The sequence below is a fragment of the Diplotaxodon limnothrissa genome, linkage group LG6 (assembly GCF_057381915.1).
Source record: "Diplotaxodon limnothrissa isolate DT_005_m linkage group LG6, D_limnothrissa_male_GT1.1, whole genome shotgun sequence".
NCBI classification, from domain to species: Eukaryota; Metazoa; Chordata; class Actinopteri; order Cichliformes; family Cichlidae; genus Diplotaxodon; species Diplotaxodon limnothrissa.
The window spans coordinates 294,708-311,968 of NC_140601.1; the positions used below are offsets into that span (position 1 = coordinate 294,708).

General features: G+C 47.2%; 1 protein-coding gene across 2 annotated transcripts; it reads right to left on the reverse strand.

Moving 5' to 3' along the window:
• Positions 1-770: 770 nt before the first annotated feature.
• galnt7 (UDP-N-acetyl-alpha-D-galactosamine: polypeptide N-acetylgalactosaminyltransferase 7) lies at positions 771-17,189 on the reverse strand. 2 transcript variants are annotated; one of them, XM_085356676.1, is made up of 15 exons: positions 16,748-17,189; positions 12,943-13,054; positions 12,152-12,470; positions 10,883-11,049; positions 9,474-9,604; positions 8,310-8,389; positions 6,738-6,920; positions 6,003-6,120; positions 5,796-5,918; positions 5,411-5,526; positions 4,871-4,973; positions 4,264-4,362; positions 3,894-4,022; positions 3,690-3,720; positions 771-1,958 (listed from the first exon to the last, which is right to left on the reverse strand). In XM_085356676.1, exons 1-15 carry the CDS (start codon positions 16,868-16,870, stop codon positions 1,852-1,854), a joined length of 1,941 nt encoding a protein of 646 aa, XP_085212802.1. In that variant the 5' UTR covers positions 16,871-17,189; the 3' UTR covers positions 771-1,851. The 2 variants fall into 2 exon arrangements, with proteins under 2 accessions (XP_085212802.1, XP_085212801.1); XM_085356675.1 differs by lacking the exon at positions 6,738-6,920 and adding an exon at positions 7,097-7,279.
• Positions 17,190-17,261: the final 72 nt, after the last annotated feature.

The following is a 17,261-nucleotide window of genomic DNA, read 5'->3' on the forward strand; positions in this document are numbered from 1 at the left end:
TATTTGTAAATTATGTGAAAATGTAAATACGTGTCAAACTGTAAGAAATTCTTGTGGGTAAATGTATATGAATGTTATCAGCACGATGTTCATGGAGGGGTACTGCAGAACACACCGTGACTGACTCACAATACAGCGCTGTGTGTGCGTCTCAAGGTTTTAAATACTTCATATAAAGATCGTTTCTCTCAGTGGTGTCACCAGACAAATCTGGCAAAATGGAGAAAACTCCAGCAGCCAACAATGGGAAGGACAAACTCCCTTTTATCAGGAAGAAACTGTGCAGCTAACTCAGCCAACTTAATATTGTTCAAAGTTTATCATCACGGTTTAATCTTAATGACCTTACACAGGAGCATCTACAATTGTCTGTTAGTGTATTTTGTTTGGAATTTTAGGTTTCTTTCTCTCAATCCTTTTTCTGTTTATAACTTTTTCACAAAAAGAAACGATTCTCATTCTTTAAACAGAAAGAAGAGCACAGAACAAAGTGAAGCCCACTGTGCAGCCTGTAACACCGGACACATCCACCTGCAGCTCCACCCCTCCGTCCTGACACCTCTCGCCTTTTCTGCTCGACCTGCTTTAGACTGCAGGCTGTCTCGCCGCTCGCGTCCATAACTCTGCACATCTTCGGCCTGTGGGAGGGGTCGTATCCATAGCAACTTTGTTGCTGTGAGGCGAGATTCTCGCACAGGCTGATGAAGTAGTTCCACTTCAGTCACACAGTTATAGTTGTAAAAATCAGGTCATTTATTTCCTCAGCCCACATTATGAAATCTCTGCTATAAGTTAGCTATTTACAAGATCATTCAAGCCCTCCACAAAATCCATCACGATCATCTTTAGAAATGATTATTTACACAGTACAAAACATCCAAACACCAAAGCCCCTCCCTGCTGCACACAAAACAAAAACATCTTCTTTTTTTAACCACAATAATTGTGCATTTTTTACATGTTAATAATCCTGCCTCCAACCCCACCCCGATTACTAATGAGTCACAGTACTGGTCAGCTACTAAACTCTATATTTCTCATCCAGACTGTCGGTAAGACGGCGACCCACACATCCTTTAGAGTATCCCAGTGTATGTCAGAGAGTAAATGAAGCCTGTGAGGAGCAAAGCGCTAAAGTTCAGGAGTTCATGCTGGTTTGAAAGCTCAGCACAGAGGAAGGAAACGCCGCCACAGCTTAGGGACGCGAATGGAAGGAAATCCTTTTTTTTTTTTTGCCTTTTCAACATTTTGGTAAATGAAAATAAAATCACCAATGAGCCAAACTGAGCCTGTGCAATCAAAATCACACTTAGGCCAGACGAGGGGTTTGTTTGTGAAGATCCAATAAAACCAAATCAAAGCAAACAGCAGCAGCGAGTCACCACGTCCAAATATTCTTCAAAATGTGCTGCTTGTCGCTCTTTTCCTCCGTTAAACTGAGGACCTTCTTCATCCTGGTCTTTTTCCAGCAGCAGACTAAAAACCACACCCATGATGATGATGATGATGATGTGACTGAAGTCTAAACTCTTTGGTAAGTCAGCTCATCAGTTTGGCCGAGGACTAAACAGACCTAATAATCTTAAGACTTGATGGGATTCATTTCACAAATGCAATGAGAAAATTAGAAAAGACCTGAGAGCCTGAAAGGACAGAGACAGTGTAAACAACCACCAGGGACAGTTCGTGTTCATCCAGCAGCTCTGGATCAAACTCTTCTGGAGTGTCAGAGCAACCTTCACATTTGGGCCGATGTCAACAGTTAAACCATTTGGGCTTCATTTTGTTGGAGGTACACCAACACCTAGGTGTCAGGTATTCTTCCTCTAAACAGATCTCTCCCAGATGTCTTCACACAGCCACGATGTTATTCATCTCCCATTTCTGAGTGGTTTTACTGGTGTCACAGTCTGATACGAACACTTTGTGAAGCAGATCGGAGCGGTCCAGACATTTTCCTATAAGGAGAATACAGCAGCGGGATTACTGACGGACGCTCACAGGCCACCTACAAAACACACACCAGGGTGGGGACCTCCAGGCCTCAAGGTCCTGCAGGTTTTAGACATGTGAACTAATCATGTGATTCATGGTGAGATCTGACACACACAGGCCCTCAAGGCCTGGAGGTCCCCACCCCTGGTCTACACACTAGTGCTGTCCACATGCACTGAGGGACAACTGTGGGAAGGCTGCCCTTTAACAATGATTGGTGTGGACACGATTATTACTGCTGTGAGCGTGCAGGGTGTCACACTGCAGGGTAATGAAAAACAAACCAGAACCTTCTGTGCTGGTCTGGTCTACATTCTGCCCAACACTCACTGCAGGATGTAGACCAGACCAGAGCACGGGCAAACCATGAATGGTGTGTGTGTTCCTGTCTAGCTATCTTTGTGAGGACCCAAAGCTGCATTCACTATACTTGTGAGAACCAACAGTCACTTGTGAGGACACACTCACCGGTCCTCACAAGTTTGAAGGCCTTTTTGAGGCTGTGGTTTTAGTGTCAGGGTTACAATTAGGTTATGGTCAGGTTTAGGATGAGCGTTTGGGCCCCTCCTCCAATTGGAGGCGGGCGGTGCACGGGCCATCCCTCGGTAGGGTGTCTGGGTCCTGGATTGTCCACGGCGTCTGCCATGGTGCACCAGGGTCCAGTCAGAAGTCCATCCAACCATGATGAGTTTTTTAATTGTTGTTTTTGTTTCACCAAATGAAAAGAAATTTTTAACTTTTTAAAAAGTTTTTAAAGAAAGAAAAGAAAGAAAATGAATTGGTTTTGAAAAGAACCTTTTAGTATTTTACAGAAAAAAGAAATCAAATTATAACAAATGAATGTGTGTGCCTATGTGGCGGCGATTCCACCCGTGAAGGTCTTCAGGTCTAGTTACGCACAGTGGAAAGAGGAAACCAGGCTTGCTCTCAGCGACCTGCTCTGTCCGATGGAGAGGAGTGAGCAGAGAGTGCTTCTATTTACACCCTCCCACTTGTACACGTCTGTTTTTCAGTTCGAATTTCGTTTTAGAAAGTTCTTAGTTTTTTGGGTAGAATTTCTCCAAATGTATTTTTTGATCACTCCTCACTATCAACAACATGTTTTTAGAAAGATTGTCATTTTTTAACCATGTAAATCATTTTTAATCATGTCTACAGTATTTTTTTAACCGTGTACTTAGTATGTTTAACCACAACTGTATATTTAATTTATGTTTTATTATTCTTAAATGTAATTAATCAATTGAGTTTGTAACTGTAATACTGTACCAATTAGGATTAAAGCCAAATGGAAATTGTAATTAATTGTTATGCAATGATTGGGTTTAGGGCCAAATTATTGGTCCAATTAATTAGGTTTAAGACCAGAATGGTTATGGTTTATCATGTGGGTTGGGGCTTAGTTAAAGAATAGTGTTAGGGCCAGATTAGGGTTAGGGTAAGGGGCTAGGGAAACCATTATGTCAATGACGGTCCTCACTAAGATAGCTGAACGGGCTTTTGTGTGTGTGTGTGTGTGTGTGTGTGTGTGTGTGTGTGTGTGTGTGTGTGTGTGTCTGTCTCTGTCTGGCACCAAAAGCACTTCTGAGGCTGAAGTAAATGATGCGAACAGCAGCTGACTCCATGTGTGATAAAGCCAAAAGTGCCTTTGATGATGAGAAAAGATGAGTTAAAATGCCAGTGCAGTCCTTTACCTGTTGGCACATGAGTGAATCGATGCAGATCCTGCAGACACAGACGGGAAAGGAGAGAAAAAAAGGCAGTAAATTCAGCTTGTGTCAGAGATTTTCTGCCTCCTACATGTTGGTGTGATCTCAGTGCTTCCAGCCTCCACACGCTGCTGAGCAAACATCTAAAGACCAACACTACATCCATCTTATGATCTGTGTGTGTCTCACCTTGAAGTACTTCCACTCCATGTGCTGGTTGGTTTCACAGTGTGTGATGATGATAGCAGACTTGTCGCCTCCTATGGTCAGGCACTGATCATACTGCATCAGCTGGTTGGCTTCATTGATGCGGAACAGCTACACAGAGTTCAGGGTGAAAAACCAGAGTCAGGATCTGGACACCTAACGTAAAGCCTGCCTCCATCCTTTCTGTGACACGAGGCAGGAGAGCACACTCATGGAGCGATAAGGAGCCCAAGCTTTCATCTACAGAAGCAGCCAGCTGTCCCTTTAACCCACTGATCACAGTAACACTGGCTCATGTCGTCACACCAGAGGAAAACAAAGAGCCACGTCACGTGTGACAGTGTTTAATTACCTGGTTTCCACCCATCCTGTGGCACGGGCCCAGCTCTACATTCCCTCCGTTAGTGTGTCCCATGCTGTCGATGCAGTAACTGGTGTCGAAGCCCCGGATCTGCAATCACAGGGACAGTGAAGCATGCTGTGTGTGAAACATGTTTATGCATCTTTGTGAGGACCAAATACTGGCAGGCTTGTGGGGACCAACAGCCCTTATGGCAGTGGTGTCCAAACTCCAGGCCTCAGGCCGGTGTCCTGCAGGTTTTAGATGTGTCCTTAATCCAACACAGCTGATTTAAAGGCTAAATGACGTCCTCAACGTGTCCTGAAGTTCTCCAGAGGCTGGTAATGGACTAATCCTGTGATTCAGGCGTGTTGACTGAGGGTGAGATCTAAAACCAGCAGGACACCGGCCCCCTCGGCCTGGAGTTGGCCAAGCCTGCCTTATGGGGACTAAACGCCCGTCCACACGAGTGGGAAGACAGTTTTGAAACTCAAAATGTGGTTTTAGGGCCACAGACAGGGTTATGCATTCATCTTTAATGGTTAGGGTGTGCGGCTAGGGAAAGCATTATGTCCTCACTATGATATCAAAACGAGAGTGTGTGTGTGAGCACGCCTACCTCCCCCCACTCTACATTTTTAGGAGGAAGTGGGTAGTGCTGTGGAATGTCGTATGCTATTTCCTCCATGAACCACTTGAAACTTTTGCATCGATGCTCCTCCCTGCAACAAGCAAACATGAGATCAGCTGTGTGCTTAGCAGCTAAAGATGAATTCAGACAGAAAAACGCTTCATCCTCAGGTCACATAGTCCTGCATGTTATTTACTGCACACCTGTAACACACCACTTTAAAACATTTACGCTACAGCATGATAGAGGGTGCATGCGTAGCCACATCTTTCTGAGCACAGTTGGAGGTCAGTGTTTAACGTTTCCACAGCGATGGAGTGAATTTGTGTCAAAAGCACAACAAACCTTTATATAATCGTACCCACATTAAACAGTTTTCCCTAAATGAAGACCAACTCGTCGACTGCAAATCATACAATCACACTGCACAGCTGAAGGAATACATCCTGGGGAAAGTCAGTCAGTGCTACACTATGTTCTGAGTGGGCGTTCACTCAGTAAAAAGGTAGAAGAGTGGTTTTTGTGCACCTGAATCGTTTAAGGTCACTGATGTCTCCGTAGGCCAGAGTCAGAGTTTCAGGGCGGCTGGCGTAGAAGTAGTCCTTATAGTCGTCCCACCAAACCTCCACCACACGAACATAGTTCTGCAAACACAAATACAACACATGTAGATGAAGTACCATCCCTTTCATGACAGAGTGATTGCATAGGTGTAGCGGTGACTGTGGGCAGAAGGGCAAAAGCATGCATCTGCTATTGGACCTGGCTCCATGCATGCAGGTGGAGGGCCAGATGGCAGCAACACCTCCTTTGTGTAGACAGAAACTTGGAAATGCAGGACTCTGTGGAAACTTGAAACAGAAGATGTGCACTATACAAGTTTCCATCCATTCACACGTTTGTCTGCTTTCACCTTGAGAGTAGGCGAGGATCCAACATGTGCTGGCGGAGGGTTGCCTTGCCATCCCTGAAGTCTGTAGATGTGGCCGACGCGAGAACAGGGCACAAAGAGCAGCTGGCCACCACACTGCCAGATCTGGACCAGCATACAGAGTCACAGTAACCATGATGTCTTTACAATGTGCAGGGATGAACATAAACTGGACAATTCAAAGTCTACCTTGTAAGATATTTCAAAATTCTCCCCTCCCCATATCTGCAGTCCAGGGTCGTACAGTCCCAGCTCAAAGAAAAAGTCTCTTTCTATAGCAAAGAGACCTCCTGCCATGGCTGGAGACCTGCAGGTATAAAGAAACAGTCCTCAGCCCGAAACAAGCTTCCATCTCTTTGTAATCATGTGACTCTACGCGGTCAGTCCCTCTGCTGACGTGATAATGAACAAGTGACACTGACAGAGACATGAGTGAAAGACAGCAGGAGGACGAATGAAAATGTGAAGACAGAAAGGAGTGATGGTGCCCCAGTCCGAGCCCAGTTCACACCAGAAGCTCACCCACAGACCCCACAAATATCCCAAAGTCCCACGGCCTTCAGCTCGGGACTCAATCCACCTTAGGCAACGCAGCCGCCAAGACCACTTAAAGGAAAGAAGGAGGCCTTTCAGACAGACTCAGGGTAAGAGACACCTGAGAGGAAGCTGTGCTACACTGAACAAAGAAGAGTCAACAACAAGCTCCTCCCCTCCAGTGGGTGGAAGATAGATGTGTGCAGCGATTCCCCAAAAGCAGACACCTAAACAATGACTCATACTCATGACGTTACCTCTACACAGGCACGGCTGACATGACCTTAAGATTAGCATTTTCTGTTAAGGTGAGGCTGCTCTACTCCTACTGTGAGCCCTGTGAGAAATGACCGGGACACGTCCACACGAGTTAGGAATGACTGTGTGTACCTATAAGGCTCAGTCTGAGTTTTTCTCAGCTTATGCTCCCTGGCTCCCAGAGGGATTCTCTTCCACAGCATGCTCCAATCCCAGGCGCCTCTAGCAAAACCGTTGCTGTCTCCTCCACCCTGGGGCTCAAAGGTGAACGTCTCGCCGTGGACGGAGTCGATCAGAGGCACCGTACACACCGTTCTGACACAGAGGGCCACGCATGCAGCATACGTGGAGAGGAGGGGTGTACATGAAGGGGATGACAGCAGTGCCAGGAAAAACACACAGACAGACACAGGGAAAGGTGCCACGCGGGGTGGGGGTGGAGACACAAACAGAACAGAGGTCAGTTTAACAAGCTGGTGCGTTGTGTGTACCGGTAAGGCTGGGTGGTGTGCGCTCTCTTGGCCTTCTCTCTCTGGCTAAGCGGCACTCTCTTCCAGAGCAGGCTCCAGTCCCACGCTCCTCTAGCCAGGCCGTCCTCGTCTCCGCCTTGCTGGGGCTCCATACTGTACTCATTACCATCTATATAGTCTATCAGCGGCACTGTGCATACTGTCCTACATACACATAAACACACACAAGCCTTTGGATGTGCCGCTTTTCAACAACAGCGCTGTAAAACCAGAGTAAAGGAGTGTGTGGCTCAGAGCGTAGAAGTGATGCAGCACAGCAGACGATCTAGAGGCGCGCAGACTGAGCAGCCACGGTGGGACGACGACGCGTCCTCGGAGCGCCGTCAGACCTTTCTGATACAGAAAACTGATTAAAAAGCATAAAATGTCAAAGGACTGGTGGAGGGGAGGCCCTAACTCACCGAGGCTCCATCAATACAGCTCCAGGCACTCAGCCACTGATCAGCCATAAGATTAAAACCATCTGTGCCACATTGTTGAGCCATTTTTAACATTCAACAGTTGGATCCATATTATTCTGGTGATGTGTTGGTTTTCAATCAGAGCCATCTCATATCCAGATTATATTATGTGTAGATGATATCGCAGAACTGAAAAAGCAACAGGACACCGACTCAGACGGCTTCGCGGTTAGCGAGGCCGGTTCGCTCATCTGTCCAAGACACACTACAGAGCTGCAGGTCATCACATTTCATATCTTTTTCTTAATTTAAAAATAAAATCTTAAATTTGACTTTATGATAGTTCAGTCCGTGACTTTTGAGCCTCTAAAATGCGTCTGTTTTGCGTCTTTGTGCGAATCTGCTGCTGCGATAACAAACTCACACAAACACAATTTGTGCAATTTCCCTTTGGGGGTCAATAAAGACAGCCGACTAAATTATTCAGCAGGTTGACTCAAAGCCCTCGAATTACAGCTGAAAGTCTGCACGTCGTGATTTGATTTCACATCGATCACACGGGAGCAACATTACAAATAATGTCGTAATAATAACGTCTGTATGTCTGAGTTCACGTCATTGAACAGGACGTGCAAACAGAAAAACTGAAACTGTCACAGCAGTGCTGAAAAACAACAAGCTGCAGGTTAACAGACAGCACAGCTTCACAACCACGACAGCTGTGATAACATGAGGCTACACTGTGTGTGTGTGTGTGTGTGTGTGCGCACTACCTGTCCTTTGAAATGGGAGCGATCAGTGGAGCGTACCAGTTGATCCCGACCTCACAGTGAGCATCCAGGTAGACCAGCACCTTTAAAAAGGAAACCCTTTGAAATGTGATGCTGCAAAGCTGAGCCTCTGTCTAAATGTTGCTCCACGCGTCCACTGACATCCTGAAATATGACAGCAGCTCCGACTCCTGGGTCACGAAATCTGCCGACTCGTGAGAATTCTTCCTTCTCTTGCTCAGAAACATAAGGACCAGTTCATTGTGGCTTGATGTCAGCAGCAAAAACACACAACGCCTTCAGAGCAGGTTTGCATCTGCAAATCTGGCGTCACATGACACAAACGAGGGTTTAACTGCAGGCATGTTTAAGGACAGATGAAGCGCCGTGTCTGTTGGTAAAATTGTCACAAACACGGTGTCCACTCTTGCTGGCTGTGACCTCCAGTCACACTGTGACAAACCTCAAAGTGTTTTTTCTCCAGCATGTTTAAACTTCACGTTACAAAGACGAGGCCTGCCTCCTGTTCTCTGCAGTTTGAAAATGAGAAACTAAAAGTTCTCACTCTGCTGATAGATTAGTCGTGTGTGGTTTCATCCCTGTTAGAGCCAGAACGACTGGCCCTCTGCAGCTGTTTGTGGACGCTCCTCTGCACTGTGTTCGTGTCCTCTCTACATGCTTTTCTCCCGCCTGTCAGCTGATCTCCCATCAGTTGTCTGAGTTCTTTTATTCGGCTTGTCGGACTGTCGGTGATGCAGAGGATCACTGACAGGACTGCTGGTGCCATTCGGCACTTTTACAAATCAGTTATTGACACTTATTTAAAGATGGGAGCCCAGTTTACTTTCTTACTATATGAAATTGTTTCTGCAGTAATAAAGTGTACATACAAAACAAAACAGTTACATCACATGGAACCAAAATCTCTGCGGAAAACTGCAGCAGTGCCAGAACGTAAGAACTGAGCTGGAACGGTTTCCTGTCTGCAGCGGCCGCACGTTGGGATCTCTTCAGAGGCGATGTTGTACATTTAACACAGAGTACTCTTACACACTACACACAGTACGTCACTGTGTTTATTTTAAATTCTGATCAGTTCGCTAATTAAAAGTCTAAGAGACATCGTCAGCATTAGAGAGGAAAAGCAACAGTGGCGTCACATGGTACCTGTCCTTTGGTGGCCTTCTTGGCTCCAATGCTCCTGGCCTGTATTAATCCTTCCCTCTTCTCATTCCTGAAGAGTTTGACGAGGCCGTTCCACTGCTTGATGTACTCCTCCAGGCGCTCCTTCAGATGGACTGCAAGTGCATTGGTTAGCCAGCATTAGTACACGCGTTTGGACCAATGAGCATTTGAGAAAACAGTTTTGGTTTGCTGACAGACGAATGCTGGAGTAAAGACACGAGCTGGTGATTGTTAGATTTGTATTGTTGATTGTCATTTATGCTTAGAAATATCTACTCATATATGCTTAGAGTTGTATAATCAATGTCATGTTGGTAGATTCTTAGGAGTCTGCAAAGGCATCGTGTGCACTGCAGAGTCCTCTGGCATCCACACCCTGGCAGCTGGGGAGAGGTCTACCTCGTTTTATTGTTTCATGGCAGGATAAACGTAGCTGTGTCAGTTTTAGTCTGAGTGCCTTTAGTTTAGATGGACCGCTGGACTTCCAGACCAGCAGGTTTAGGGAAGTCTTTATGGGGTCACACTCTGACCACACACACACACACACACACACACACACACACACACACACACACACAACTCTTTGTGTGTATGAATACTTCGTATGTTAATGAACCTATGTATATTCATGTGACCTCGATAAAAGAGCAGTGTTACGGGGGAGCGGACGAGAGCGACTGAGGTCAAGCGAAGGAACGGCGCTTGTCGTGGTTCTCTCCGTCATGCATGAGTAACACGAAGAACTTTGCCTACTTGTGTGTTGCTTTTGCTGTGTAGTTGAATTGTCTTGGACGTTCCAGCGAATGGGTTTAAGCTACACACCTATCAGTGATGTGTTCCCACATGCGTGCTGCACACAGCACCAGCTGATTGATATGTTCATGGCTGTTAGCAGCTGATCACACAGACGTTTCTATCATAGGTAGGTTTCCTTACATTCCACTAAGTTAGAGTTTAGCACTCCAGCCTAGTCAGACAGCATTAGCTAACTTAGCTAGCATGAGTCAGCTGTGCAGCTTGTCTGGTCCTCCTCTCACTTTCATGTCCCTCTCTGATGCTCCACAGCTGAGTGCAGCGTGCTGTAGCGAATACACTGACATGTGTCCGTGCTTTGTTTCTCTACAGTCAGGTTGTTAGCCTCTGTCTTCTCTGTGCTGCGTTCTGGCTCCACTGGGGGATTACAGCCGCCCACGTGGACGTCTGAGGAGCGTGCACAGACATGATGGTAACACCATGTGACACCTTGCCTCTGACCACAGACTGCAGCAGACAGCACCACGTGAACCAACAGGACGGCCTTTGCAGGTGATCATTAACAGCATGATGGAAAAAGGAGGCTGTTCACAGTGGAACCAACACGCATCTAAAATGATGTTTTTAAACAGACCCACCTTTGTTACTGAAGTCATCTATCAGGACAATCTCAGCCAGGTACCTGCGAGGAGTCCTCTTGATGACACTGTGGACAGTCCTCATCAGCGTTGACCAGCCTTCGTTATGGAAGACTATCACCACGCTGGATGTGAGCAGTCTGTCGTCGTAGTGCCAGTACTTACACCTGCACAGAGGACACGGTGTGCCATGAGAAACCTAGTTGCTGCACAGCGTAGTACAGTCTCGCTGCACCAACGCAACTCCTACACGGTAAAACTTGTTGAAACTGTGCATCGACACTGTGACACAGGCGCCGTCTAACAGTCCGACGCTTCAGCTCTGCATCCATCAGAGCGCGAGTGTGTGAGCGCCAGGTTAAAGTTCGAAGGCACAGAGAAAGCATGTGCACAATGTGTGTGAGAATGAGGCTAACGGTGCATTTCAGTCCACGGCAGCAGGACCCATAGCCTGAGTCTTGTGTTAATGTTCCTTTCACACTAGGGCTGCTCAATTAATCGAATTTTAATCTCGATTACGATCTGGGCTTTCAACGATCATTAAAAATGACCGAGCCGATTATTAGCCCCTCCCTCGTGCTTTACTCTCGCGCTGCTCCGTGTGGCAAATCGAGCGCACCTCTCTGCATTTCGAACACGTGTCACAACAATTAAGAGCAGCGGTCTCAACACATTGTTATTGTTAAATAAATATCGTCAAATAATCGAGATCTCAATTTCAGTGAAAACAATCATGATTATCATTTTTGCCACAATCGAGCAGCCCTAGTTCACACCGACTCGTACATGCAGAAACAAACACAAGAACATCATTCACCGAATTAGTTTGCAGCCTGTACGAGGATCTGAGTGGAAGCATTTATGTTCTCACTTCAACTGAGCGATAAAGTCAGCAGCGCCAATTGAAAAGGCTGTGAGGCAGCACCTGTGTCACGCTACACTCTGCCAAAGGTGTCGTGTTAGAAATTGGCCACAGTGATTTGGTCATCACGCCCATTTCTGCACTCAGAACACAGGATACGGCGTACTTAATGATGTGTCGCTTTTCTGTTTACGAGAAACACATTGTGAACACGTGTCTGCACACGCGGCATGATTCAGTATCATTTCCTGATTGATCCCTGAGTGAGGTTACAGGAGGACGATCGGTGTTAGGCTTACTGCCCGTTTCCTGTGGCTATTGAAGTTTATCTCCTGTAACATTAATCAGGTTGATGTGACTGCAGGACAAAAGATGGCAGACATGCATTCAGTGGAAGCAGTACTTACTCTTCGTGGCGTATGTCATTGATTGTTCTGTCCAGTGAAATCATGTCACTGGCAACCATGTTGAAGCCAAACTCTTTGATGGAGGCCTGAACCGAGTCTTTGTACTCTGGACCCAGGACAAACGGCTTAGCGCCCTCTCCGGGTCCACCGGGGACCCCTGGAGGTTCAGGCTCCTTAGGCTCAAAATTTCCCAGGATACCTTTCTTCAGGACGGGGCTAGTGTAGGCGTGTGTGTGAGGTCCGAATGTCACATACTGCTGTTGAATCACCTGCTTCTGGTTGGATTGCTCCTTTGAATCCTTGGGAAGGTCGGCCCCTCCTGAACACAAACCAAGAGATGACACAGGACCACAGCATACAAGTGCTAAGAAAGTTAGACTTTAAGTCTTTGGCAGGAGAAAACACCAAAACCACTGTCAGGACTGATGTTAATTAGCAGTGATTACAGACCAACAAACAATCACTAATGAGGATCATCTTCTGTCAGCTGCTCCACAGCAGACTATCTCCCTATCCCAGCATCCCCCTGCATCTCCTCCTTCACTACATCCATGAACTTCCTCTGAGGTCTTCCTCTTGCCCTCCTGCTCCGTCTTCATCACCCTGTGTCCAGAACATCCACCCTCCCTCCTCTGCACATGTACAAATCCTCCTAGCCTCTCTGATTGACTCATGTCTAATACAGGAGGTATACACCAGTATTGGTGATTTAAATACAGTAATACCGTGGGCTGTCACTTTGATAGTCACCCGCTTTGGCCACAGTCAGGAAAAAACAAGCCAGTCCTCACCGTGTTTCAGTCTGATGGAGTCGAGGTCGACCTCCACCCCCTCCACATGAGGCCAGGGCATCACAGGCTTAAACTGCTCTGCAAGGTCACCTTTGGGCAACAAGCTGTCATCCTGCATGATGAAACACAACAGACATGGATATTAAACACGTGTGTCCTACACTGAAATACAATGCAGCTCATTTTAAACATTCACAGAGTTAATGCAGCCAAGACACAGCGAGTCTGTCTGCGCGCCACGCTGGTCACAAACACGAGCGAATCAAAACCAAACACACCACAAACAAACAAACTCGAAAGGTTCTGCAGAGAAAAGCACATCAATATCATTACTGTCCTGTTCTAGATGTTAAATTCTGATAATCAAACGTGATTCAAACATATGGTTAGTGCACAAGATCCTAAATAAAGTTGCTCCACTGCAGTTACCAGGTCCACCACAAGGGGGGGCTGTGCTTCCAAGTGTGCGGAGACTTCAGCTCTTCTGTCATGATGTGAACTAATGGATTGTCGGCATTAATCATTAATCATTTTGTTTTGTGCTTTATGGGATTGTATTTATATGTTTAATATTCTGATATCTGGTAGTGTGTGTCTGTGTGTGTGTGTCTGTTAGTGTGTGTGTGTGTGTGTGTCTGTTAGTGTGTGAGTGTGTGTGTGTGTCTGTTAGTGTGTGAGTGTGTGAGTGTGTGTGTGTGTGTCTGTTAGTGTGTGAGTGTGTGTGTGTGTGTGTGTGTGTCTGTTAGTGTGTGAGTGTGTGTGTGTGTGTGTGTGTTAGTGTGTCTGTTAGTGTGTGTGTGTGTGTGTTAGTGTGTGTGTGTGTGTGTGTGTGTGTGTGTGTGTTAGTGTGTGTTAGTGTGTGTGTGTGTGTGTGTGTGTGTGTTAGTGTGTCTGTGTGTGTGTGTCTGTTAGTGTGTGTGTGTCTGTGTGTGTGTGTGTGTGTTAGTGTGTGTGTGTGTGTGTTAGGGTGTGTGTTAGTGTGTGTGTGTGTGTGTGTGTGTGTGTGTCTGTGTGTGTGTGTCTGTGTGTGTGTGTGTGTGTGTGTGTGTTAGTGTGTGTGTGTGTGTGTGTTAGTGTGTGTGTTAGTGTGTGTGTGTGTGTGTGTTAGTGTGTGTGTTAGTGTGTGTGTGTGTGTGTGTTAGTGTGTGTGTGTGTTAGTGTGTGTGTGTGTGTGTGTGTTAGTGTGTCTGTGTGTGTGTGTGTGTGTGTGTGTGTGTGTTAGTGTGTGTGTGTGTGGTGATTTAAACTGTAGCTTTTCCTTTTGTGTACAGTCCCTGAAACCAAATCCAAAGAAAAGAAACACAAACACAGACATCTATACAAACAATGAGGTGTGTGCGTTGACTGTGTGACAGCAGGGTCAGGCTCCAGCATCCCCGGGCCGACCTGGGTGACTGGATTACATACAGCTGCTCGCAGGCTCGGTGACCCACCTGCTTCAGCAGGGAACAAAGCTGCTCGTGTAGCACGTTAACCTAAGATGATGAGAGCCTGTTCCTACTTCTTCATGGACTCGCTCAGCCAGATCTGCAGCTCCGCACGTGTAAAACCGACTGAGTGTGAGCAGCTCTCAAACCTCAGCACGCCAACAAAGAAATAAACAAGTTGGTCATTAAAGTGTAAGAGCATGTGTTGGTCAGCTTGCTTCAGTCTTCCCTCATTCACAGAAGTCAGCGATGGATTTTTGCAGCGTCTGTCTAAATTGACAACGCAGAATAAACCCCGCCTCCCCCTTGTTTGATGATCTGGTCTGGTCCAGGTTCAGCCCTTCCGAGCTGATGTTAAACAGCCAAGCAGACGGCGAGGTGTGTTTCAGAAGAAGACACACCGGTGGAAACTAAACTCCTAGTGAAGGAAGCTGCTGGACTTCCTCAGCGTTAGCCAGTTTACCTTATTTCTATTAGAAAAATAATGTTTTTGTGTTTAGCCAACACTTAGTGGGTGCAGGCACACTCTTTGTGCATGTGTGTACTAAATCATGTATCTGCCTCACTGCTGCCAGGACACACAAATCAAACCTCAGACTGTCCCACACTCACTCCCGACACTGAAGGAGCCCCACTGATATCTGAAGGAGCACAGGAGCTCATTGTTCGTCTATGCACTGTTTATTTAGTAATAATAAGACCTTATGGTTATAGCCCACATAAACAGTTTTGCACGCTGCCTGTGACTGCTGCCTTCAGCAAGCTAAATCAGATGAAACCCTGTTAGAGTTGGCCATGAAGGTGAACCGCTCTGAGGGGTCACGGTTCATGGAGACAGAGGTTCTCTCACCCTCAGTACAAACCACCAGGTGGCGCATTACCCAGTGTTGAAGGTTGGTGGCAGGCCCAGACGGAGACGACACACCACAGCAGGTACATGACTACAGGTGGGTTTCATAAGCAGCCCGTGTTAAAAATTAAATATCACCAGTAGCTGCAAACAGCTGTGATCGCTCCGTTGATCCTTCACTAGCAAACTGTGACACAAGCTGGCAGAGAGGCAGCAGTCCTGCCTGAAGCTCACAGCACAGCCTCAGCGCAGCATACCGAAGACCATAGCAGGGAGTCTGTGATGGGTGCTGCCCGTTAGCTGTCTAACATCACACTGTTCAAGAGACTCGGTGTGATGTTGACACCAACAAGAAATGAGCAGAGTTGAATCCATGTTCAGAGAGAGGCACAGCACCCACACAGCCTCTCTGCACCAGGCTGGTGTCGGTCAGCCGTGGCAGGATTCATTTACTGCCCTAAAATTGCTAATACACTAATACTCCACTAGGCCAGCATTCAACAACACCCTACAGTAACTGTAAGTATGGATGAATTATCAGCAAAGTATCAAAAATAACTCCTTTTTAGTACTTTGAGCATTTGTGGGGAAAATTCCTGGAAATGGTCCAACCCCCCATCCATCCACCACCACAGCAACTGTCATCATGTGTATCAATATACACTCATGTGGCAAAAACAACTGGGATACGTCTTTTGTCCATATAGCCCAGCCCTGTAGAGGTGACACCATTTCTGTGGCAGCCGCCTTACACCAGATCCAATAACGGTGTGAAACCCTGCACCAGTCCCCTCTACCTACACCTGCCTCCAGCCAAAGAGGCAGACAATGTCCTGAAGACATGACAACAGATGGTGCAGCCTGTCTGTCTCCTGTGTTTGACAGCGCTGTAAGACTGGTCAGGGCTTCAGGACACCTGTTCTGGCACAAATAAAGAGGACGTACTGGACACTTGTCCTCTGACAACACCAGCGTGACTGTGCAGAGCCTACACCATTAAACAGCTGCAGACACGGGACACGACACGTAAAGGTGTCCCACTGTGGGCTGCGGCGTGCACACAGATCTGCCTCTGAGGTGTGACTGAGGCACCGGGAGCTGCTGAAGCCTCCATCAAAGCGCCAGAACACGTCCCCGGGACCGGGTCCACACAATCTCCACACGGGTGCCCTTTCTTACATAACCCAAAAAGGATCTGCGTTTCCGGCTGGAATTGAACCAACAACCTCCCGCCGGCCATGACCGTGTGGCTCAGTGGCACACTGGTCTTATGTCTACATGCAATCATTTGAATACCTTGCAGAAAAACCGCAATACCGGAACAACTTTTACAACCCACTTCCGCCTTTGACTCCAACATGGTGACATATGCGGATATGAATGCTGGGAGCCACGGTGCTGTCAGCAGCAGCGACTGTACAGCTAGAGTCCAGACCACAGCGTCCGCTGACTGCCCAACACACACACAGCGTGTCATAACTGCTCACACGCTAACACTGATGTGGCTCAGAGCCTGTTGTGTACTCACCCTTTTCTCAAACGGGCTGTCTCTGTTGGCGTTGGGGGTCAGGGTGGACCAGAGCACCAACAGGCCCAGAAACGTGCCGATGACCAGCAGGCTCCGCAGAATGAATCCCACTTTGAGCCTCATGTTAGCAGCAGCCGCTACGCTGCGTTAGCTTCAAGTTAGCACGGGAGCTAAGCAGCTAACAGGTCGCTAGCTTGTGCTGAATGTTGAACAGGCTCCTGCTGACGCAGCGACCTCCGCCTCCACTACACCGACACGCCGTGCCTCTCCATGCTAGGAACAGTTTCTTCTTCTTCGGTTGTTTCTCGGTCGTGTCCGGCTCTCTGAGGCGCCGTGTAGATGTAGACGCAGTACCACCACCTGTGGGGCTGTGCTGCTGCACGGACGACAATGCTGGTAGGCTGTGGTCTCCACTGCTGACAGGCTCACGCACGGGCTTAAAAGTAGGTATTACTGGGTGTGGAGACAAACAAGAGGTCGGTCCTGTCTGGTTTGTTCGTCATTAGGAGGGATG